The sequence below is a fragment of the Dromiciops gliroides genome, chromosome 5, assembly GCF_019393635.1.
Source record: "Dromiciops gliroides isolate mDroGli1 chromosome 5, mDroGli1.pri, whole genome shotgun sequence".
NCBI lineage: Eukaryota > Metazoa > Chordata > Mammalia > Microbiotheria > Microbiotheriidae > Dromiciops > Dromiciops gliroides.
Window position 1 is genome coordinate 85,283,804 of NC_057865.1, and position 25,368 is coordinate 85,309,171.

General features: G+C 36.0%; 1 protein-coding gene across 3 annotated transcripts in view; it reads right to left on the minus strand.

The window, feature by feature from the left end:
* UBE3C (ubiquitin protein ligase E3C) overlaps positions 1-25,368 on the minus strand; it is a 172,506-nt gene that overhangs the window by 100,329 nt on the left and 46,809 nt on the right. For all 3 annotated transcript variants that reach the window (XM_043967090.1, XM_043967093.1, XM_043967091.1), the window contains exons 11-13: positions 8,692-8,778; positions 1,341-1,498; positions 957-1,192 (exon numbers count right to left, since the gene is read on the minus strand). In XM_043967090.1, coding sequence (XP_043823025.1) covers positions 957-1,192; positions 1,341-1,498; positions 8,692-8,778 — 481 coding nt within the window. The remainder of the gene's footprint in view (positions 1-956; positions 1,193-1,340; positions 1,499-8,691; positions 8,779-25,368) is intronic.

Below are 25,368 nucleotides of genomic sequence, written 5' to 3' on the forward strand. Positions count from 1 at the left end.
CTGTACAGATTATAAATTCAGTGATGAATTAGTATTATAGTCAGTGCAATCAAAACATTATCAGCTATCCTCACTGCTACTAATGCTGATGCTCATAAGTGAAATGTGTTGTAAAATCAGGCAGAATGGGCTGGATAGAGACTATAGTAGACTTGTAGAATGAATAAGCATTCCTTAATTAGCCCATCAGGTTAAGTGCAAGCATTAATGGGCCTTTCCTAAAGTCTAGCATGACATCTTTCTCCAAACATGGCCAAGAAGAAAGTTCCATTAGCAATATTAATACAAGCTTAGTTGATCATTTTCATTCAATTAACTTCTTTCAATTAAATAGATAGCTTGACAAAAGCAGTGATAAAAGACCTGAAGGGACAGCTGATGACTCGAACTGAACATTAGTGTGCGAGAGGTCGCTAGTATTAAACGGACTGTAAATCTAGCATTCAATTTGGAAAATGCATTTCTTCTGCTCTCAGTCTGTTAATGAGCAATTTTAGCTGACTAGATATGTTTGTGGCAGAAATTTCATGGCAAGTCAAGCACCCTTTTTCTCTTCTTTTTTCCCCTCCAATAGTTAAATTCTTAGTGGAGGTGGTTTCTTGCCAATATTCCTGCCACTGTAACTTACAGCTTCTTGACTGCCATAGTTAAAGGATAAGAATATGCTGGAGATATTCTGAAATAATTTACATTGAACGCACATTAAATTAATACTCTTATTTTTTACTGCAGCAAATTAAAATGTGATAACTAGAAAAAAATCTGTATAAGATCTTCTAACAAAAACAACATGGCAAGAAAGTAACATGAATTATTTGATAACTGGACAATTTCTGAATCCCAAAAGGTATCTTAAAACAATTTTTTCCCATTAAACTGTAAACAAGCTAAAACAAAGCTATATTTCCTTTGAATTACAGTAGTTTAAAAGGAAAAAAACCACCCTCATACTGTACCTTGAATAACTGAATCCACCGTTTTTGTTCCATTTGTATACATTGCTGCATTTCAGTATTAGTTGTTACTCCCACACTTTTAAATGCTACAATATATTCTTCACGAACTTCTGGTTTGGTTTCAGGATATGCCAATTTGATGATTCCTAAACAGGCATCTCGAAGGCATCGTGATAATATTATAAGCTCTTGTAATGTAAAAGGCATCATTGATGATGATTGTCTTTGACCTACAACTAGAAAAAAATCTAAGTTATATTTTCTTATAAAATTAATGCCATTTTCACACATGGTTAGATGTCTGATATGCTCTAATTCTCTCATGCTACTTGCTAAAAGTATGAAGCTGTATATTCAGGGAAAGGCAATCTTCAAAATGCTTACCTTCTATGGGATCACCGAAGAATTCATTATCATGTATGGAAATTAGTGAATGACTAAACAAGGAGCTAAAAAGGTAAAAGAGTGGGATGATTCGACTGGAATCTTCTAAAGACATGGGAGAACCTCTTGATATGACCTGAAGCAATGGTACCATGGACCTTGAATTGAAGGAACAAAAACAAAAACTTACAATCAATATTAGATTAGTTTTAGTCTGTGTATAAATTAATGATTGCTAGTATCTCAGAACCAATTAGGGAAACCTAAAAATGGAAGAGATTATTTTCTGAGGTAGAATACCAAACCATTAGAAAATGTTCATGAAGAGGCAGAAGACTGAGATGTTGTAGGAGTAATTCTTACACAGCCTTTAAAGTCCCTTCCAACCCAAATGTTCCTCAGCTCTACAAAACACTTAGTAATGTGGCTTCTTTGCATGTACAAAATTCAATGGGGCAAAAGATATGTAAAGTCCAAAACAGAATCTTACCACCAAGGAAACAATCGATTTACATAATCCTAAAAGGTACTGAGTTTTGAAAACCTAATGTCTGCAGATGACATCCTTTAAAAGTCACCGTCACTCCACCAATATATTTTAGGACTCCCTGACAAATAGCTATAACCCTTTCACAAGAAATATTTACCTTTTGTTTTAGATTATGAGTTCCTATGAGAACAGATGTTTGATTCTCAGTAACTGTCTCAGGAACCAAATACAGTGCCTCACAAAACAATGGACATTTCTTAAATCTTACCTAACATTAATGAAAAGTTCTTTATTTTTTCATTTTGAATAAAATTTAGTCTTAGCACTGATTCTTTCTTTCTTTCTTTTTGGTGAGGCAATTGGGGTTAAGTGACTTGCCCAGGGTCACACAGCTAGTTAGCACTAATTTTAATAAATTATTTGTTCTTACATTTTTGCTCCAGCAAGTAATTATGGAGGTTTTAAAAAAACATCTTTTCTTCTAATTCCAACTCTGACTCTAACCCTAATTCTCACTCTTATCTATAATCACACACAAAGGCTCTACTACTGTAGATTTGTGAATCTGTAAACAGTAGTTCTATGATGGTGGACAAATCATTTAATTTTCCTGGGGCTCAATTTTTAAATAGTAAAAGTAAAGATCTTAACTAAATCATCTTTAGGGTCTTTTTTCTCAACTCCGAAATTCTATGATGCTAGAAAAGCAGATAAATAGAAAGAAATACCTTAAAAATAAACAACCCTAACTTTGTTTTAAAGAAACCCATAAACCTCTGGGAGACAAGAAACAAGAATTAAGCACTTACACTTTAAAAGGAGAGAATATGACTGGCAAAAAGGGTCAAAAGTCTTGCTCCTTATACACTAAGATAGGGGTTAATGAAACACAAATCTCTTTTTCTTCTATTGCTTTCTCTCGCTATAAACTTCAATTCAAATACTCATTTTAAAATGCAGCAATCTCAAATAGTTATAAACAGATACGAGTTTATAAATTACTCCAATGGAAAGAACAATAGTCTAGGAACTAGAAAATCTAATACAGGAGGATCTATTATATTCCAGCTATGACTCCTTACACAAATACTTCAATTTCTATACCTAATAACTTCAGAATAATTCAAGCTCTTACTAGTAGTTCCTTTACTAATTGTCAGAGATGAGGGAGAAAAATGATTTATCATGTATCAATTACTGAGAGAATCAAAGTAGATAAATTCAAGATAAGGGATAAGAATAGGGATACTAAGACCTGACATTTCACTAGTATAGGCAATTACTAGTGAGAAAATGTCTATCTACCTATGCTACCTGTCACATTCTCTGCATTTTTAGATTCCTAAAGTACTAAGGAGCTAAATGACTAGTCTAGGATTACAAAGCCAATGTGTCAAAACCTAAACTTGAGCCCAGGTTTTCCTGGCTCACAGGATATACATACACTTACTATATCAAACTGCTTCACCATTTATTCAAACACTGTACAGTAATAAGATTTTTACTGCATCAATGTCCCAAACTATCAGAGCACACATTGGAGCTTAAAATATATTTACAGAACCCATCCCTACTTTGAAAAGATACAGCATAAAAATCTCTTGTAGAAAAAACAAAAACCACCCCAAAATTGTTACTACCAAAAATGTAAAATGGTAATAGCTTGCCATTGAAAAGCATTTCCATATTAACTAGGGAATAGTTGATGGTATAAGAAGGTGGTAGAATGCTATTGTATTATAAGAAATGATGATGGGAATGATGGTTTCAACAAAGACTTGCATGAACTGATGCAAAGTGAAGTAAGCAGAACCAAAAGAACAATTTATACAGTAAAAGCAGTATCATATAAATAGTAACTCTGAAAGAGTAATGCTTATCAACATAATGAATAAACACAATTCCAAAGAATTCATGATGAAATCTACTATCCAAGTGCAGAAACAGAACTAATACACAGTGCAGATTAAAGAATATTTTCTTCTATTTCTTTCTTTTCCCCCCATGAAACATGGCTAATGCTGAAATTTATTTTGTATGTCTATGAAAATTTGTAATGAGTTTTATTTTCCTTACCTTCTCAGTGGGTGGGAGAGGGGTAAAAGTGAGGGAGAAAATATGGAACTTAAAACTGAATTATTTTTTTAAAGCACTTTCACTTATGACTACTTTCTTTTGGTTATTATAATAGACTGCTATGCAGGAGGAAGGATAGGAGTTATTATTCTCCTAGTGTTGATGAAATTAAAAACCTGGAAAAGTTATTAAGGTTTATATTAAGCTAGTGTAAGGACCAAGAACAGAAGCCTGTATATGATAATGTTGGTTGTTAAGAGACCTAAGGAAATATAGTTACAAGGATGACTATGAGACAAGGAGGGAAGGACAGATTTTAAAGCACAATATATGAAAAATTAACCTTATTTTGGTAACAAAAATTTGTTGCATGCTAATATTTCTGGCCGTTTCATATTTAATATTTTAAAAAGGAAAGTATTACTAGTACTACATTTTTATATTTGTATTGCAAAGTTTTTCACAGCAGTCTTTGAGAAAGAACAAAGAAATATAACCTTTCTTTTTTTTTTTTTTGCGGGACAATGAGGGTTAAGTGCCCAGGGTCACACAGCTAGTAAGTGTCAAGTGTCTGAAGCTGGATTTGAAGTAGGGTCCTCCTGAATCCAGGGCTGGTGCTTTATCCACTAGCTGCCCCCCTGTGAAAGGTTATATTAAGGAGATAGAAGTATAGAATGAAATTACATTATAGTTGTTATGATATCACAATAGGTAAGTGAATTTATTAGGGAAATAAATGTAAAGCGTTCTTTGAAAGATTTTGGATCAGCTTTTTAGTCATCCATATTTAACAAGTAATGGATTTAAATTTCAGTAGGATGAAAAGAGATTAGATATATGGAAAACCATAGTTTTTGCAAGGGACCCTTAACTAACTAAAAAACCCTGTTATTGTTCCTTCCCTGGAAACAGTTTTTAAAACTACACACACACACACACACACACACACACACACACACACACACACACACACAGAGGCATGCACAGTTGAGAGTTGAGAGCACCACCTCAGAGACCTGATACTCCCCACCCATCAAAGCTTTATCTGCAAAAATATCTGTCAAACTAAATATAGCTGATATTTAATAATTCAGAAAGTTTAAATTGATAAAGATAGAATCATAATAGAAAAATATACTACTTTCCACAGACATAAAAGGAGATGCAAGAAGGTCAATTCAGTAACTTCTGCCCTGCCTTCTTCTTTTGCTTCATTTAGTTACTTTTTCACTTGGTAAGACACAAAGAGGTTCCATACAGTCTCTACTGCCCCTTTCAAAAAGAATAACAAATGACTGAATGACATTAGATGAAGGCTTCACTGTGCTGCCTTGGAACTTGCTTGAATGGCTATTAACTGATATTCCACACACTGACTGAAGAACAAGTAAATCTAGTTAACATAGTAAAACACAAAGCTATACCAACATCCTGGCAAACTATAAAATGAAGCTGATACAAATGCCAAGTGGTTTTTTGTTGTTGTTCAAGTGATTTTAATTATTGTAATGCACATGTTTTCAAGAATGCAGATAACGTGTGAAACCTTTAAAAAAAAATAGCATAGCTCCCCTTTTGGGTTATTCTAAGCATAGTACTCATGCGAGTTAAGAGAGAAGAACTACAAGACTTGCAGAGATTTTTTTAAAAACTGTAACATACAAGGTATCCCTATTCTTAGTGCAACTTTAAAGATTTTAAGGCCACCTTGTATCACACTTCAGTAATTACTTTCAAAATAAGCACAAAAATCCTATCTCTGCCCTCACCCCAGAAAACGTATTTTATAGCAAGAAGTCTTAAAAATTCACTTCTAATAACCAATGATAAGGTACCTCATTACTTAAGACTTCATATATTGAGCAACATATATTATAAATGAGTTTATAACAAAAATCATATAATCAAATGAGATATTTGTAAAGCACTTACCATAGGACCTGGCACATATTAGATACTTAATGAATGCTTCCTCCCTCCCCTTATTCTTTTCCCTTCCCAGACTATAAGAAATATTTAACATTTAAGTGTTCATAGCAAATTTTTGCCTTGTACTAGTTTAAATATTTTCACAAATTTAAAAATGGCCAAAATCATAAAACCTCTGTCATTATGTAACAACCACACCTACCCTATCAATAAACATTGGGGAGAGGTGGGTGTTGAGGGTGGGAGGTAGCCATAGCAATGTTAATTAATAATTTGATAAAATTAATATCCTATTTTTCTTTCACATATCATGGTTCCACTTCCTGGCAAAGGGGCATCTGTTCCTAACAAATAAGGAATAATTAAGGAGAGTTATAAGCAATATCTGTTGCTAAGCTGTGACACTACAACAGGTAAGTGAAAATTTCCTGCCATTCCTGATTCCCAATCTCCTTCTCTATTAAACTAAGCCAACAGGTGGTAAGGTCATAACAAGTTACAAGGAAAAAAGTCAGCTTCAAACCTCAGCAAATGAAAGTTAACACTACTCTGGAGTGAGGAAAAGCAATTTGTGATTTCAAACAACAAAATCATTCTTTTATGTGATGCCCTAAAAAATTTTGTAAAATAGGAGTCAAAGACATACTGGTCTTAATTCTGCTTTTGGCACTAATTTAATGCTGACCTTTGCAGTAACCTGATTTTTAATTTCCTCTATTAACAGTAGGACTGATACCTATCATAACTACCACATAGTATTATTATTATTATGAGAAGCAAAGGAAAAATGGTATCTTAAAGTGCTTTAAAAAGGCAAGCTTGGGGCAGCTAGATGGCGCAGTGGATAGAGCACCGGTTCTGGATTCAGGAGTACCTGAGTTCAAATCTGGCCTCAGACACTTAACACTTACTAGCTGTGTGACCCTGGGCAAGTCACTTAACCCCAACTGCCTTACTTTAAAAAAAAAAAAAAAGGCAAGCTTTTCACTCTAAGTTTACATTCCTTTCACAATAGCAACAACATCTATTTCTTTTTATAAAAAAAAGATTTGGATAATAGGTCTAGTCAAGACAGGGATGTCTATGGTCAACGCCAGAAGGCACTAAAAGGCAAAAGTGACTTCCCTATACGACTCCTCAGAAACTCTAACTCTCATGGCATCTTAATCTAAGCTTTTCATCTTGGAGCAATATGCCACCACCCACATATGGGCTTCAGAAGAAGATGCTGGAACGGCTAGCAAAGCATTTAATTTTGGACCAACAAGGAACATGCCCTAGTGGTTTCTATGCCACTGCCTCCAGTAGCCAGAATAGCTCCTGATAATTTACAGGAATTTGAGGTGTGAACTGAGGCTTTGGTTTTCTGAAGTTAGCTTATGACCGTGGTCTGAATACTTTAGTTCCCTCCAACTACAGGAACATTTTCACATGTGTTTTTTCCTACTTGGAAAGTAGGAGTCATGACAAGTTTTTCTTTCATTTTCTCATCTTCTCTTAAAAAAAAAAATCACTGGGAGGATATGTTAAACGAAATGTATTCTAAGTAGCTTCTCTAAGTAGAGCTACCTTGCAATCAACAGGAAGAACAGGGAAACCTCTAATCCACAACAATAGAGAAGTAACTGCAAACAATAAAATATTCTTTCAGCTTCTAGCTTGGAGCAAATGTTTATCACAATTCATAATAAAAGAAATATTATTTCAAATTGGATTCAAATCTAAAAATTGCTTGGCTTTTTGTTACCTTGGAGAACATCTGTATTTCACTTCTGAAAACTGGAAAATTACACCAGCATGCTACTAGGACAGAGCACTTTTTAATAACAATGGACCTTTACACAAGGAATTCTCCGTTTACTATTGTCTAGTAAAGATCACAATAATCCATACTTTTAAGCTAGTTCCTTTGAGTTTAAGACTGAATATGATATTCTCTTCAGTTGCTATTTAAATAAGTGAGGTTTAATAAATTTTAGCTGTGTATATGGATTCTCAAACACAAAAATTTCTCTAGGAACAGTGTGGTGTTAAGGGCTAAAATTCTAGGTAAACTGTCTAAAATATCCAATGAGTAGTCGCCAATAAATTATAAGCTTTAGCAAGAGTTAGACTTTTAAGCATTTATTAAGGAGAATAAGAATTTGGTAAAGAGAGAGAGAAAGGCCTAGATTCCTATCTATTAAAGGGAGAGCGCATTTCTAGCTCCCCTCTCCACCAGCGCCAGTCTCTTCCTTCCTCCTCCCACTAGCCCGCGTCACTTCCTGACACCAAAGAAAAGACTCCTGGTCTTGCCCTTAAAGACCTGCGCTTCATGGGCGGAACTCTTCTACAGTAAGTCTCCAGCAGGTGGCGTCATTCCAATCGTTACAGTGGCCTAGTACATAGTTCTGGAATGAAGGGTCAGAAAGACCTGGGTTTAAATTCCAAGTTTATTCATACGTAAAATAGGAATAATCATATCTATAGTAAAAAGTTATTGGGAGACTCAAAAGAGATAATATATGTGGCACCATGGCAATTTAAAAAAAATTTTTAATGTTTTTTTAAAGGGAAAGAAAAGGTCTGGAATTTTACAAAAGAGAAAAGGAAAAACTGTAACAAGATAAAACCCATATTCTTAATGCATTTGTGGAAATGGACTATGTGTAGCATCTTAAAAAAGATTTATGTGCATATCAAAAAATCTCTTCAGGAACAGAAAGCATTAAAATTATTTCCAATTGCAAATATATTAAAATGACTAGCAAAATGCCTATTTGCGATAAGCTTTGTCCATATTCATCCACTTTGTATATCAAAACTTGATTGCCCCATATCATTTCATCTCATTTTGCAAACATTTAAAATACACACCCTGTAATCATCCGGGTTGTCATTGATGATATTAGATACCAAAGATGTCTCAGAAACCTGGCATTAAAGGCTAAACTGTAGAGAAGCCTACAAGAAGGAAAGAAAAAAAAATGAAAAGTAAGTAAAAGTTTTAGCATTCACACAATAAACATTTCATTTTTCATGGATAACGATGTACAAAATATTAGAAAATATTTATACTATCTGCATAAGAATTTCACAGGGGTTTTTCCTAGTAATCAATATCCAATAGCCATAAGGCAAATACGCATTTAACATAAAACACTCAGAGCGTAAGCCCTATTAAAATCACACCAACTAGATTCTTTTCACCAATGCAATGGTACAGGAGAGTTCCAGGGGACTCATGATTGAAGGGGATCTCCAAATCCAGAAAGTTCTTTTTTGAACTGTGGGGTATGGATGCTGATTGAACAATACTATTTCTTTTGTTTTGGGGGCTGTTTTTCTATTTTGAGGTTTTTCCTTGTTGCTCTGATTTTTCTCTTATAACATGACTAATGCAAAAATATGTTTAGTGTTTATACACACACACACACACACACACACACACACACACACACACACACACACACAGACACATACACACCTATATCTGATTACCTGCTATCTAGGGGAAGAGGGAGGGAGGGAGAAAAATTTGAAATTGGAAATCTTATATAAACAAATGTTGAAAACTATCTTTATATGTAACTGGAAAAAAATAAAATACTTTTATCAAAAAAAAAAATCACACCAAGACCATTACAATAATTTGCTGGTTGCTCTCCCAGTGTCAAGCCCCATTCCAGTACCACCACTCAGCTACAAGCTGATCCTCATAAAGCAAAGGTTTGACAATGTCATCCGCTGGACAATAAACTCCAGTATCCAAAAAATATCCTGATTGGCATTAAAAACCCTACATAACCTGAACTCCTCCTACCTTTCCAATATTCTTACATCTTACTCTTCCTTGACCGATCACATACTCTGATCCAATGACACTGCTCTCCTTGATGTTTGACTCACATAGAATTCTCTCTCTCTACTTCCATGCATTTTCAGTGGCTGTCCTCCATTCCTGGACTACTCTTCCTCCTCATGCTCTCTTCCTGGATTCCCTGACATCCTTGAAGTCCCAGATGATTCTGCACAAAGTCTCTCCTGATCTCCTTTACTGGAAGCTATGCTGTACATATTGTTGTTTATATGTTGTTTTCCCCCCTCCCCCATTAGAATGTGAGCAACCTAGGAGAAGGGACCTTTTTTTGCCTTCCTTTGTATTCCTTTTTTTTCTTTTTTTTTTCCCCTGGGGCAATGGGGATTAAGTGACTTGCCCAAGGTCACACAGCTAGTAAGTGTCAAGTGTATGAGGGCAAATTTGAACTCAGGTCCTCCTGAATCCAGGGCGGTACTGGCCACATAGCTGCCCCCTTTCTTTGTATTCCTACTGCTTGGCATATTACAGGCATTCAAATGCTTCTTGACTTGACTTGACTTCAACTAGACATAGATATAACAAGAGTAAAAAGGCTAAATGGTAATGGCACCAACAGGATTAAAATACAAGTCACACCAGTACCACCACCACTACTACTACACTATACTATTTTCAGTATATTGCAGTATCTCTCATTGAGAGTTGAAATTTGCCAATATATACTACCACCTCAAACCACTTTCACTTAATTTACTCACTTAAAATGACTGGCATGAAACTGAAGGCTTCCTAAGTGATAAAAAGCGAAACTGAGAATAGGCAAACTATCAGAGTAGTAGCCTAGGCTCCTCAAGCAATTCAACAGCTAAATAAGCAGATAAAACATTAACATTACTTTCTCAAAAACCTGCCTTCATTAGACACCTCAATTTCAGTCAGGGTATAAAAACTGAGGCAAAGGGGGCCAGAATTCTATAGGGATTGGTTCTAAATTACACCCTTTAACCAACACTGGCCCTACTATTTCACACCTTGATAACTTTAGTGTCAAAGAATTTCTTATCCATTAGACTTGTCAGCTCCAAGAACAACCTCACCTACTAGCCTCTTCCACAGAGTAAGAGTTTAATTATGGGGGCAGCTAGGTGGCGCAGTGGATAAAGCACCGGCCCTGGATTCAGGAGGACCTGAGTTCAAATCCGGCCTCAGACACTTGACACTTACTAGCTGTGTGACCCTGGGCAAGTCACTTAACCCTCATTGCCCCACAAAAAAAAAAAAGAAAGAAAGAAAAAAGAGTGTAAAAAGAGTGCTACATACAGAACACAATGCAACTGGAATGCTGCTTTCTACTCCTTAAACACATACTCCCTAAAAAGAACCAAACAAGACATCAAAATTGTCTAGCATGTGGGACTCTTAATTAAAAAAAAATTGTTTCTTTTTTAAAAAAATAGTAATAAACATTCTTATTTAAAGTTTTGACTTCCAAATTCTATCCCTCCTTTCCTCTCTTCCCTCCCCCCCTTTCCTGAGGCAGTAAGCAATCAGATATAGGTTATACATGTGCAATTATATAAAACATTACCACATTAATAAAAAATTCTTTTAAAAAAATTTCATGCTATATTTAAATATTTAAATTTAAGTTTATAAAAGGATTTTTCACTGGAGTAACTATGAAGAGATTAAGAAAAATAATGAAGAACTTTGTAAACAGGAGCAGGGGGAGGGAGGGGAAGGAAAAGGAGGAATGAATATGAAGATTTTTTTTAAGAAGTCTTTGCATATATCTGTACTTCAAGTCTCTTTCCTCTATAAGCCATGCTACCAGTGGTAACTGTCAAGTATGGGTCTGACCAAATGATTTTCCAGCTTAAAAAGGCCCAGTGGATGACTTCCTATTGCTTCTAGGATCCAATACAAGCTTTTCCATTTGGCATTTAAAGCCAACCACCAGTCTACCTTTTCAGGAGTACTATCCATTACTCCCCTTTTCATGCATTCCATGTTCAAGTCAAACTGACCTATTTCTTATTCCTCATACATAACATCCCATTTCCCATACTGGTGACTTTGCATAGGCTGTCCTCCTATACCTGAAATGAACTTTATCTTTACCTCTAATTCTCTGAAGAGGTTATTTTTTTTACTTCACAGCTCATCTTAAGTAGGCATCACCTCACCTATATGATGCTTTTCCTCATTTCCCCAGTCTTTACTACTCTCAGAGAGGTAGACAGTTACACATGCACACACTCACACACTCTCTCTCTCTCTGTATTTACTTCTATGTGTATATGTTGTTTCCAATAAGTATCTTGAGACCAAGGACTACTTGTTTTTGTCTTTGTATTCTTAATACCTAGCATGGTGTTTGGAAACTATCACACGTTTATAATAAATGCTAGTTGACTGATTTGTATAAACAAACTTTTAGAGCTAAGAATAAAATCTCTTCATTTCACAGATGGGCAAAAAGAGATAAAGCAACTCTCTTAACAGTCTACAATTCTGTAGAAGAGGAAGAAAGAGAACCTAGGAATTCTGTCCCCTACTCTAATGCTCCTTCCCCTACATGTTTTACTGCATTAATAAAAAATCAACAGAAACCTTCCTTTTTCTGTGGAACAAAAACCTGCTGTAGAATAAGACAATCTATAACATGAAGTCCCTGATACAGAGGCCGAGAGAAGCCCAATAGCTGATAAGATATAATGTCACTGTGCTGTATGAAGAAGTAGAAATAGTTCTTAAAAAACAGATGGGAAAAACAGTTGAAATAAACCAAAAACACAAAGAGAAGTCCCAACCTGCAAGCTGTTGAATAGCAAGGGATTTTTTCTCAAGATATCTGTAAATGAGGAAGATAATGACTGGGAAAACACTATGAATGTGTTATTGTTAACCAGAAAGAGGTAATCAAGAAGATAGGAAAAACTACTGATCCATACTAATAACTTGTTCATATCCATAAACTCTTTGAGAATAGTTTACACTTGATATATATTGATAACATTATTAATTCATGAGAAGGAAACAACTAGTTTTACAAACAATATTCTAGAGCAAACCACGTTTACAGTGACACAACTAAATGGTACAGAGAATATGAAGCCCTATTGAGTTTATTGTTTGTTGATCACAAAAAAGCATCTGTTTCATTTAGTAGATCAAAAAATGATGACCACCAATAAGATGTCTCCTGTGGATACATAGAAATCATAAAATATTTCTTGACAGAACAAGATAAATTTGATTAATGATGCCTATCGATATTCCTATCAAAACTTGGAACACTGCAAAATCTACTAAATGAGATCTATACTAACTCAGGTGAATTAGCCTAACAACCCACACAGGAAAAAATAAGTAGATTTTAAAATGCACTGCACAAACTATGACAATAGAAGGCAGCATAATGTAGCTGGCCAAGGACTGGAAATCTTTGGTCCAACTATGACTTACTAGCTGGGCAACCTTGGGCAAGTCACTGAACCTCACTAGGTTTGTTTCCTCATCTGTAAAATGAAAGGGTTGGAATTTATGACCTCCATGAATTCTTCTAGTTCTAAATATATGATCCTAGGATAGGACAAAAAACTGACCCATGAGTCAGATACCTTGGACAGACACTCTAGATGGACACTCCAATGGGCCAGAATTGAATAGGAGGAAGACAGTGGGTGAAACTGTTTGCATTTGGAAATTATGTAGTATGTTTAATGACTCCAAGTTTCTCTCTAAAACAAAACCTTTATTTTTAACACCAATACTGCCCTATTGATGATATATAGTTTTGATTCATGTAAAAGTCTCTAAGGAATCAAAATTTCAGGTCATTCAAAGGGCAATGCAGAGATGTGTGATAGGCATAAATAGTCTATATCATATTGTTATTTTTCTATGAATGATATTATCAAAGACATATTTGACTAGAAAAGGAATCATGTACATTATGTCATAAAATCTAGAGCAAAATCCCCAGGCAGTTTGGCTAGATCTCCTACTGAAACTTTATGGGAGGACATGAACAAGAAGCTATGATGGTTGTGATTTGTACTACTGAAGGAACTCATTTTAAAGAGATTACAGATCCAATGAATTATGAATATCAGCTATATGTTTATTGTTGTTAAAATCAGAGGCTAAAATTGTAAAACTGTAAAGAAAATTTATGAAAAATAGAAGACCATAAAAAACCCCTGATTACAGTGGGAAGATAGTTTCAAAATCAGTCTCAGTAGACAAAATATTAAAGCTAGACATGCTAAATTACTTCAAGATGAATTAGAGGTGGTTTCTAATCAATCTAAGAAGCCTGAAAGTGAATTGAAAAGGAAGGATCGAAGAAACTTTTATGTACTTTTAATGACCCAATTCCAGTATTCTTTCTACTACTCTCACTATACTTTCTCTCATGCCTCTCCCACATATTAATTCTAGAATGGGAATCTGATTATTCCTTTCCTCCTGACTCAGGTCCTGCTATCATCCTTTAGCAAGCTCTCTTCCTTTAAGGTGCATTCTAGTCATCTACCTCTTTTTACCATCCAAATTCATCAAATCTCTTTCTTCAAGGAATGCAGTACATGGCTCAGTCTTCCTCTCTACCTCAGACCCTATCCTCACACTAGTGAACTTTACCATACACACTGATGTTCCCCCAAACATTGTAGTCACTAAATGTCCTCAAACTCCTATGATATACTCCTTCAAACTACAAAAATATCGAGATGACCACAACCTTCATTTCACCATCAACCACAATTGTTCCACTCTGATGACCAAGAATTCTAAAATTCTTTTATTCTTAAACCTAAATTGTCATGTAAATGTTAGCTATTAATATTACTACGTATGAAACAGAACGCGTTATCTTTTTTTCTTTTTTTGGCAGAATTCATTATCTTTATCCTAAAATCCACCTCTCTTCTAAACTTACTTATATTTGTCAAGGGCACCACTATCCTTCCAGTCATCCAGATTAAAACCTCAAGAACTTGATACTTCAATTCTTTAGAGACTCTCATATTCTATGATTTATAGCTAAGGAATGTCTCTTATCCCAAGGATCTCCATGAAATAAAAATCTACAATCCTTTAAACCTTCATGGATGGCTTTTGTTTCAAGGAGAAGCTGGGGACTGTTCAAAGTGCTATACATTTTTCCATCTGCAATATCTAACCAAGACATAAGTATTAATGGACTAGCTCTAAGGGCTATCTACCCAACAACAGGTTATCATAATCTGAGCAAAAAACATTCTTAATGCACTTAGATTGTGTATAGATTATTAAGTCATTATTTTGAATGATTATAAATTTAATTTAGGAAGCTGTGCAGTGTTCCTGGAATGAATGTATTCAAGTTATATGCATGAGCTCGCTTTAATTTATGAGTTCATAGCTTGTAATAATAGATATGTGCATGTACACAAACACACATAGTTTTTCATAATTAATCTTTAAAGTCAATACAAAAGAAAAAGGGAAAAAGAAAGCAAAGTCAATACAAAATATTTATGATCACTCTTAAGAACTGTATCTCTATTACAGCAGTAAGAAAGAATATATATATATAGACAGAGGCTAGAGGTATAAATTGGCTTTGATGTGATGACTGAATATTGTATATGGTAAAAAAACACTTCTAATATATGGCATAGCTAAGTGTAATATAAGTACTGTAGGAATACAGAGTAAGAATGGATTACTTTAATCTGGAAAGACCTCACGGATATACATGCTTTTTAAGCTCTTATGCACCATTCCTTTGGAACCCTCATATATTTTTAGATTCAAGTTAATTGTATTTGAACTGCAAGTTCCTTGCAGGTATGGGTATTATTTTGGACAAAATATGTGAGACTACATCATCAAAATATTTCAACCTCTAAATCAATGATCCATCTGATTTAATGAATGTCATGGGTTTTGTTTTCTTTTGGTAGGTGGTTTGGGAGTTAGGTCAGTTCTGATAGCAGCAGCATTAAGAGAAAAGGACAATTCAGGTATATTAAAGGACATAAAAGTTTAGCTATTCCTCTATTCTTCCCTTTTGCCTCACAATGAAAGTAGCCAAGAATTCAACATATAACTTTTATTGCTGTTTCATGAAGAAGGAAAAGGTGGAGAAAGGGCTAGAATTGGAATCCAAGTACTTGAGTAGAAATCTGGCTGTCTCACCACCTGTGGGATCTTGGGCACCTTACTAAACCTCTCTGGCTATTAATTTCTTCATCTACAAATGAAATGACATTTGAAGTCCTTTGCATCTCTAAATTTATAAGCACATTGTTTTTACAGTACAGTGGAGCCCAGAGAGGTAAAAGAACTTATGGAGTCACATACTTATGTATCAAGTAGCTAGTAGTAGATACTGGAATTGAACACTGGTAATTAAAACTCTAAATCCAGGATTCTTTCTAATATGCCAAATGTAATCCCTTTCCCATAGGACAACCTTTAAATATTTCAAACAGCCATTTATCTCTAATAATCTCTTTTCCAGATCCCTCCCTGCACCATATCCTTCTACAGATGTTACAGTGACAGGCTTGTGGAAAAGATGACTACCTGAATTGGAGACAAGTCACTCAGCTCCCACAGATAAGACTCCAGCAAAACCCTTAACTTCACATTAGACCCAATAATGATAGAGAAATAGAATGAAAAACTAAGATAACAGTTAAACAAGAACCAGAGTGCGGCCAGAGATGAGTCACTCACAGCTTGCTATGTTCTTCGTCCAGAAACAGCAAGACTGAAGAGCTCCTTTGAGAAAGCCCCAAGTTGGAGGCCTTGGAAGTCCCAGGGAACAACAGAAGGCAGCATCCAACTTGGTATAGAGCTATAACTTAGTGCTAAGAATGGGACAGCCCAGGCCCAGGGACTCTGAGGTCCCTGACACTCTATCCTGAGATGCGAGAGAGGACCCTGAATATCCAGCACTTTAAACTACAAAGACCAAGGTTGGGTCAAATGCCAGAAGATAGAGATTGACATACAAACCAAAAGAAGACTAAGCAAGGACTATCAATCCAACCCTAAAAGCAGCAACAGTGGGTGGAGTATGACTGTGGCACAAACCCCCAATTTAGCAACTAAAGCTTGGGGGATGTGTAAATCAAAGAAAATATAAACCAGTAGGAAAAGTCATTGCAAATATAACTCCATTAATGATATCGCCAGAGTTTCAATGAAAAAAAAAACAACTGAGTAAGAATTATGCAAATACTTAGAAGAAATAAACCAAGAGATAAAAAATTAAAGCCTTGGAGTCCAGATTTATAAAGAGAAAAGAACTTAGAAGAGAACGTAGTTAGTAAATTTTAACCAAATAAGTGAAAGTGATCAACCTTAATCAAGTAACAGACTAAAAGAAAATTAAACTAGATCAAAGAGTCAGTCAGTCAGTCAATAAACATTTAATAGGCGCCTACATGTTCCAGGCACTATGCTAAGCACCTGATAGGAAATGAGGAGATGGGGGCCCTGAGTCCACTCGGAAAATAGAGAATCTAGGAGAAGCCCCAGGGGCAGGGGGTACTAAGGAAGTATGATTTTTCAAAGTTGATCTGATCTTGCAGGAAGATGAGTTTCTGAAGACAATAAAGAAGTACTAAAGAGAGAGCACGTGAGAAATGATGAGATGGCTATTCTGGGATCCCTCCATAGATGGATGGTATGTGAGGAGCTTTCTCATAAAACACCTTCCAGGGCAGAGCCAAGATGGTGGAGGGATGGCAGTAACCACTCAGAGCTCCCCACACAATCTCTCCAAAAACCTCCAAATAATGGCCAACGACGTCTTAGAAGGTTGGCAGGAAAGGTATGTTGTAGCAGGGTGAGAGCAAAGCACAGCACTGCTGCTGTGTGTGCAGATTCAGTCCCAGGCTACGCCACCTTCAGAGCCTCTGAACTGCAGCTGCAGCTTCTTCTGCTAAGTTCATGGTCTGGTGAAAGGATAGAGCAGTTGGCCTGGGGAGATTACAGGGGGGTCTTCTGGCACTGAGGCCATACTCAGTTGTTTTGCCCATGCTGGGGACCAGGAAGCAGTCTTGAGGGATGGGCACAGGTGGGGGAGGGGTGGAGGCTTGCCTGGAGCTTGCAACCACAGTGAAACAGAATTTTGTTTCCCGATTAAAGAGCAAGTAGGCCTGGGGTTATTTACAGACCAGAGCACAGGTGAGGCTAGTGCAAACCGTGCCTCTCCTTAAATCATACCACCTGGAATCCCCATAAACTTGGGACAGTGCATCCTGGAAGCAGTGCTCCCACTTTAAGGAGTTAAAAGTCAAAAAATAGGCTAGCAAAATGAACAGTCAGAAAAAGATGCGGATCATAGAAAGTTTCTTTGGTGACAAGGAAGATCAAAATACACACCCTCAGAAGAAGATAACGAAGTCAAAGCTCCTACAACAAAAGCTTCCAAGAAAAATATGAATTGGTCTCAAGCCATAGAAGGGCTCAAAAAGGACTCTGAAGATAAAGTAAGAGCGGTAGAGGGAAAAGTAAGAGAGGTAGAGGAAAAAATGGAAAGTCATGAAAAAAGTCAACAGCTTGAAAAGCCAAATGGAAAAGCTCTCTGAAGAAAATAATTGCTTAAGAATTAAGATGGAACAAATGGAAGCTAATGACTTCATGAGAAATCAAGACACAATAAAGCAAATCCAAATTAATAATAAAAAAAGAGGGCACAAACCACCTTCTACCTTCATGAATCCATGAGACAACAAAAAATTTTAGAGCAAAATCTAAAATTTGAGTAGAAGAAAATTTAAAGTAGAGATTAGAACAGAAAGACAAATTGATATAAAAACTAATCTGAGGCAGCTAGGTGGTGCAGTGGATAGAGCACCGGCCCTGGATCCAGGAGGACCTGAGTTCAAATTCAGCCTCAGACCCTTTACACGTACTAGCCGTGTGACCCTGGGCAAGTCACTTAACCCTCATTGTCCCGCAAAAAAATAAATAAAATAAAAAATAAAAAGATAAAAATAAAAATCTGACCTTTAAATGTGGATTTCTAACTGGCATCACGACTACTGAAATTAAATTAAGCAATCAACAATATCTAGAAAAACATATTAATTATTTTTGAGAGTATCTAGTAGGCACTAGCCACTTACATAAAACACAAACAATTAAAAACCTTTCTGTCCTGGTCTTGACTTTAAGATCCCTTCTTTTGATAAGGGTAAAGAATTCTATCCTAGGAAAGAAAGATGTCAAAGTCCTTCCCAGCAAAGGGATAGATTAAAAATTATCCATTAAGCTTTATTTAGCTGAGACCACTATAAGTTAATTAGTTAAAGGTGATATTTTCAGCCCAGGTCATAAATTGAGACCAGTTTCCCCCAGAGATCATTTAAGTTAATGAAGAGAACACAATAGAAGAGACAAGCTCAATCAGAGTAATAAAGGTCACCAAAACAGACTGAGCACATTTCAACACCTCCTTTGAATAGCAAGGTGTCCCAGGTAAAAGATCAATTCGACAACTCTGAATGAAAGATAATTTCACGTTTTCCACTGAATAATGTACTTCACAAAGAAAAAGATTCTAAAACACGTCTTCCATAAGTCAGACACAATTCAAGTTAAAAAGAAATTCCAAGTTTCTTAGTTATAGATTGCTGATAAAGAGGAAGGTTTGTCTTTAAAAAGACAAAAATCTCTAAAAAGGAGATCCTAAAATGTTTTACTATTGTTTCCTTAAACAAATACTCTCCTAAAGTCTCTACCTTAGTTATATCACCACATTAATTTCTCAATTTTCTTTTTCTAAGAGTAAAGATTAGTAGTAGTGAGAAATCCCAAGAGTAAGTAAATATTATCATTTGGAAGCAAATTACACAGAAAATTTGCATTTATCCAAGAGAAAAGGACAGTTTAAAATTAAAACTATATTGATAGGGGGCAGCTAGATGGCGCAGTGGATAGAGCACCGGCCCTGGAGTCAGGAGTACCTGAGTTCAAATCTAGCCTCAGACACTTAACACTTACTAGCTGTGTGACCCTAGGCAAGTCACTTAACCCCAATTGCCTCACTAAAAAAAACAAAAAAAAAACTATATTGATATATTTCCAAAGTTTCAGATTATTTACTTAAATAAATGTAACTCATTTCAGACACTATTTCATTCCTCTCCAATTAAGAAATACATCAGAATGAAAATTTACTCCTCAAACTGTTACTTATGACACTCTATGTCAGTAGTTGCACCAGTAAATTCATTACTAGTATGAATGTTAAATTTAGTATTCATTCATTACTTGATTGAAAATGTTTTTCAAATCAAAGCATGAAGAAGAATGAAAACAACTATTTACTTTTTGCAAAAGTACTGTACTTTTCCTTTGAATCTTGGACATATTTACCAAAGGTCCAAAAGCTTTTCCAAAGTATGGTTTTATAAAATATATATATTAGATGTGTCCTACAATATACTACATTCAAAGCCTACAAAGCTCTTAGATGGCCTTCAAAAGTTTAAATATAGAAAACCACACTGTGTGTTTGTATACATGCACACATTATCAGATGCTATTAACTTCTATAATTAAGACATATAGCTTATGCACATAACTTTATTATATTCATTCTGACAATACTAAAGAGAGCCTCCTAAATAAACAATTTTATCACTCAAACTAGTATGGCCTAATAATCTACTTTTGCTTTTTGGGGTTTTTTTTGGCAGGGCAATGAGGGTTAAGTGACTTACCCAGGGTCACACAGCTAGCAAGTGTCAAGTGTCTAAGGCTGGATTTGAACTCAGATCTTCCTGAATCCAGGGACAGTGCTCTATCCACTGTGCCACCTAGCTGCCCCTGGCCTAATAATCTACAAAGAAAAATGTAAGGGGATAAAGACAGCCCATTGTTCAAAATATGACACCTAGCTGGATAGACAGTCCATAAAGATATGGTCATACTTAAATATCCTAGATATTTTAGATAGGAAAATGCATAGTACTTTTAACAATCTCAAGCTCCTCCTGGAAATAAAAAGCCATTCTAATTGTGGCTTTTAATTTCACAAAGAAGCTTGGGATAAGTGATGCTGTATGGTTATGAATCAGAGAAGTGGTACATTTAAGGTTGATGGTAAGCTCAATGGTCTAGCCATCTAGGTGAGGCACAGAATTAAGATAGGTTAGAGGAATAAGCCATGCAAACATAATCAGTGAATTTAGAACTGGGAGGATGAGGTATTTGAGGGTGTATCACCCACATGTATATTGGACCAGTCTCCAAAAACCCAAAATCCTAGTTTTTGCTACTTTGGTAGTTTTTATTTCAGGCTGACAAAAAGTATGAAGGGACCAGGTTATGAAAGGCTTTAAAAGCCATAAGATTATTTACAGAGTAACTTAAAAGTCTTAGTGCAGTTTAAGAGAAAAAGAGAAGTTAAATACATAGGTTGCAAATTATCATTTCACAAATTTTCAGTGAACCAAAGAACAATGGAGACTTGCAGAGTAGATTGAAGTCAAGTCTGAACCCATTTATTAAGCACCTACTACATGCAATGGGCTAAGCATTTAAGAATACCATCCTCAACCCCACCCCCTCTCCCCTCTCCCCAAAAAGTTAAAACTGTTTTCTACCTTCAAGGCATTCACAAAGTAACAAGTATTTATTAGGCACTTACTCTATGTACTGTAGTACATAGACTCAGAGCTGACACAATGGACACAATTATAAGCAAAAAAAAAAAAATAGTCCCTGCTCTCAAGGAGCTTATATTCTAATGAGGAATGATTTCACACAAAAGGGTTCTGGAAAGTGAGGTGAGGGTGTGGAAGGTATTCACAGGGGCAAAGAAAGTACAAGTCTAGAAAGTCAGAAAGCAGAGCTAGTAGAGTCCTGAGGAGGAATTCACCAATGAAAGAAGTGAGCCAGAATGACATGATTTCACAATCTAATGAAGTTAGACAACATGCAAACCACATACAATCAAAAAAAATATATATATGTGTGTGTATGCATATATACACACATATATATGTATATACATATGTATATGAAGGATAAACTGGAGATAATCTCAAAGGAAAGGCACTTAGACAAGATGGAAAAGGCTTTTTCTTGGGGGGAGGGGAGGCAATGAGGGTTAAGTGACTTGCCCAGGGTCACACAGCTAGTAAGTGTCAAGTGTCTGAGGCCTCACTTGAACTCAGGTCCTCCTGAATCCAGGGCCGGTGCTTTATCCACTACGCCACCTAGCTGCCCAAGCAGTCTCTGTTCTCAAAGAGCTTCCAATCTAATGAAGGAGACTATACATAAGGAAGAAAGCTGTCAGTGGCAGGGGGTGGGTCGAGGTAGGAGTGGTTACCAGAGGCCAAGGCTTCTTAGAGAAGGCAACATTTTAGCTAAAACTTGAAGAAAGTCAAGGAATCAAGGAGGCCTAAATGAGGAAGTAGGGAATTCTAAACATGCAGCACACCTTATGAAAATTCCTGGGAGTTCCTTTCTATGAGGAAAAGAAAGAAGGTAAGGAGTTTCACGAGATAATGATTAAAGTTTTGGACATATCGTGCTTAAAGAACATCCAGTTCGAGATATCCAACAGGGCAGCTAGGTGGTGCAGTGGATAAAGCATCGGCCCTGGATTCAGGAGTACCTGAGTTCAAATCTGGCCTCAGACACTTGACACTTACTAGCTGTGTGACTCTGGGCAAGTCACTTAACCCCCATTACCCCGCCAAAAAAAAAAAAAAAAAGATATCCAACAGACAGTTCAGAGACTGGAGGTGAGTAGAATGTAAGATTGGATAAATAGATATGTAGGGGCAGCTAGGTGGCGCAGTGGATAAAGCACTGGCCCTGGATTCAGGAGGACCTGAGTTCAAATCCGGTCTCAGACACTTGACACTTACTAGCTGTGTGACCCTGGGCAAGTCACTTAACCCCAATTGCCCTGCAAAAAAAAAAAAAATAGATATGTAGATCATTTGCAGAGAGTTGATAACTGAATCCATGGGAATTGTATATAGGATAGAGAGAGAAGAAAAAATGGTACAGGGCAGAGCCTTGAAGGCCACTCATGATTAGTGGGCATTACCTGGATGAAAATCTAACATAGGAGACAGAAAAAGTCAGAGAGATAGTAGAAGATTCAAGAAAGAGCAGTGTCACAAAAGCCTAGTGAGGACAGAGTATCTAAATGGAGATGATCGACAAGTGTCAAAGGCTGCGGAAAGGTCAGGAAGGATGCAGAATGAGAAGATTGAAAAAAGGCCATTAGATTTGGCAATTAAAAGAACACTAGGGGCAGCTAAGTGGTGCATTGGATAGAGCATCAGCCCTAGAGTCAGGAGGATCTGAGTTCAAATCTGGCCTCAGACACTTGACACTTACTAGCTGTGTGACCCTGGGCAAGTCACTTAAGCCCAATTGCCTCAACAAAAAGAGAGAGAGAGAGAGAGAGAGAGAGAGAGAACGAACACTAGTAACCTTAGATAGAGCACTATAAACAAGACTGCAGGATATTTATAAAAAGTAGCATACAGAAGATAACATCCAAATATAACGTATGACCAAAACTCAAAGTAGGTTGACCATGTAAGAAAAGGGAGGAATAACAATCGACCTAATTACATTGTTGAGTCCTAGAAGATCTCCAGAATAGTGCGTGGACACCCTGAGAATCTATGGGGTCATTTACAAGAGACAGCATGATGTGACATGACCTATACTGTAGGAAAAAGTCAGTGTAATCATAGTTTCGTTAAAGTATATCAAAGATGACTAAATTGCTTGAGCCAGGAATAATTATGGAATCCTATGATTCCATAATGTCATGTCTTATTTTATTTATAAACTTTACTCTTCAACAATGTCCAACTTTGTTTCTTTACTTTTATTTCAATTACATAGTACAAAAGGACTCAAAATATGTTTTATTTTGGAAGAAGCTGAGTCATAATCAACAGATCACTGGACTTCGAGTCAGGAAGAACTGGATTCAATGCCCACCTTTGACAAAGACAGGCTTTTCGATTCTCTGGCACTCAGACTTTCAGTGTCCTAAGTAAGCTCTCTAAAGCATCATGATATGTTAAAGTGACAAAGAAGCTGCTGAGCTGTACTGATAGGAAATGCTCTTCACACAGAGTTCCCAAGACCATTAAAATCCAAGATCTATGCTCAATCCCCTATCCTGTACTTTCATTCCAGACTTGTGATTTCATTCTTGCAGCGATATCCGGGATGATGCAGATGGAGCCTGAATCTATAGATTTTTAGTCTGAAGAGCTGTCTGGGCAACCTCGGGGGTTAAGTGACTTTCCCATTGTGACAGAGCTAATATGTAAATATCAGAGACAAAACCTGAAACCAAATTTTCCTGACTCTAAAAATCTTATCCTAACTCAATAGTTATGATCATAAAGTGGTTTAACAGAATACACTCAGCAAAAACTGTACATAACTTTTGTAAAATCCTGATTTTTAGAATTTTTTTAAAATGGGCATAAATAAAAAAGGCATCTTTTCAAATAAGCTGCCTTTAAATGACAACTCCCCCATACCTCCCCCACCCCCAACCCCACACAGGTGGTTATCTAGTTATAATAGTACTGGATACTTTTATTTTATATCTTTTTAAATTACTGAAAAAAAATTAATTTTTTTCAAACCTAAGTAACCATTTACAATTCTCAAATTGCTAAACAAAGTGAGATTTTTGAATGCTTTCTCATTGTAAAAGAGGATTCTGAATTGAAGATGCATTTAAATATCACTAACATCTGAAAAAAGAGGTACTGTAAAACTACTTTCCTCAAACTATCATAAAAAGGCAACAGTACAAAGAAATGAAAACAAACAAGCAATTCTAAGGAGAAGCAGAGTCAAATTAGAGTTTTTAAAAAACTAAGCTCTATTTTAAGTTTTTAAAGATGTCTCTTTGAAATGTACTATGTGGACACGAAATATTTAACCTCAGATAAAGTTTTTTTTCCAGATAAAGTTTTAATAAATGTTTATTGCAAGAAGAAAAACCCTAAATGAGAAAAGGAGATCAATATCATGACCAAGCAGAACCTATCAAATGACCAAGTATTCTGGAAAAGCAAAAGATCTGCAGTTTATGTGTGTTTTTCCATGATTTTTCTGTGTGTGTGTGTGTGTGTGTGTGTGTAGTAGTAGTAGTAGTGAAATTCTACTGCAAATCTAACAACCAGCTGAATGAAGTGAGTCTCACCATTGTACCATGAAAGACATTCAAACACTCAAAACCTAATATATTTGAACCATAAATAAAATTCCAAGAGTAGTTTCTCAGAGGAAATAGGTGCTGTACTCATAAAATTAAGGCTATATATAAGGTTTCTTTACTCATTATGCACCTTCTGGAAACGGTTCAATAGTAAACCTCAAGCCAGAGCAGTGATGCATTTAAATCCAGTAATTACCATACAAGGCAATGGACTCTGCAACAATAAAGGTAAGTGTCCCAGTTGAGCTGCTAGGATCCTCAGATCTCACATCCTGCTCTAATACAATTAGTCTACAAAGAGCTAATGACCTAATCGAGGGATCACAGTCTCACTGACATCTTACTTCCTCCAATAGCAATAAACACCAGTAAGCTAAGATAGCACCTAATTAGTTTGCTGTATTACTGTTTACAAGGCAGTTTCAACTGATGATGTTTTCCATACATTCATTTCATCTCAATGCATGTTTTCCTACATGAGAGAAACACCTCACATTCTATG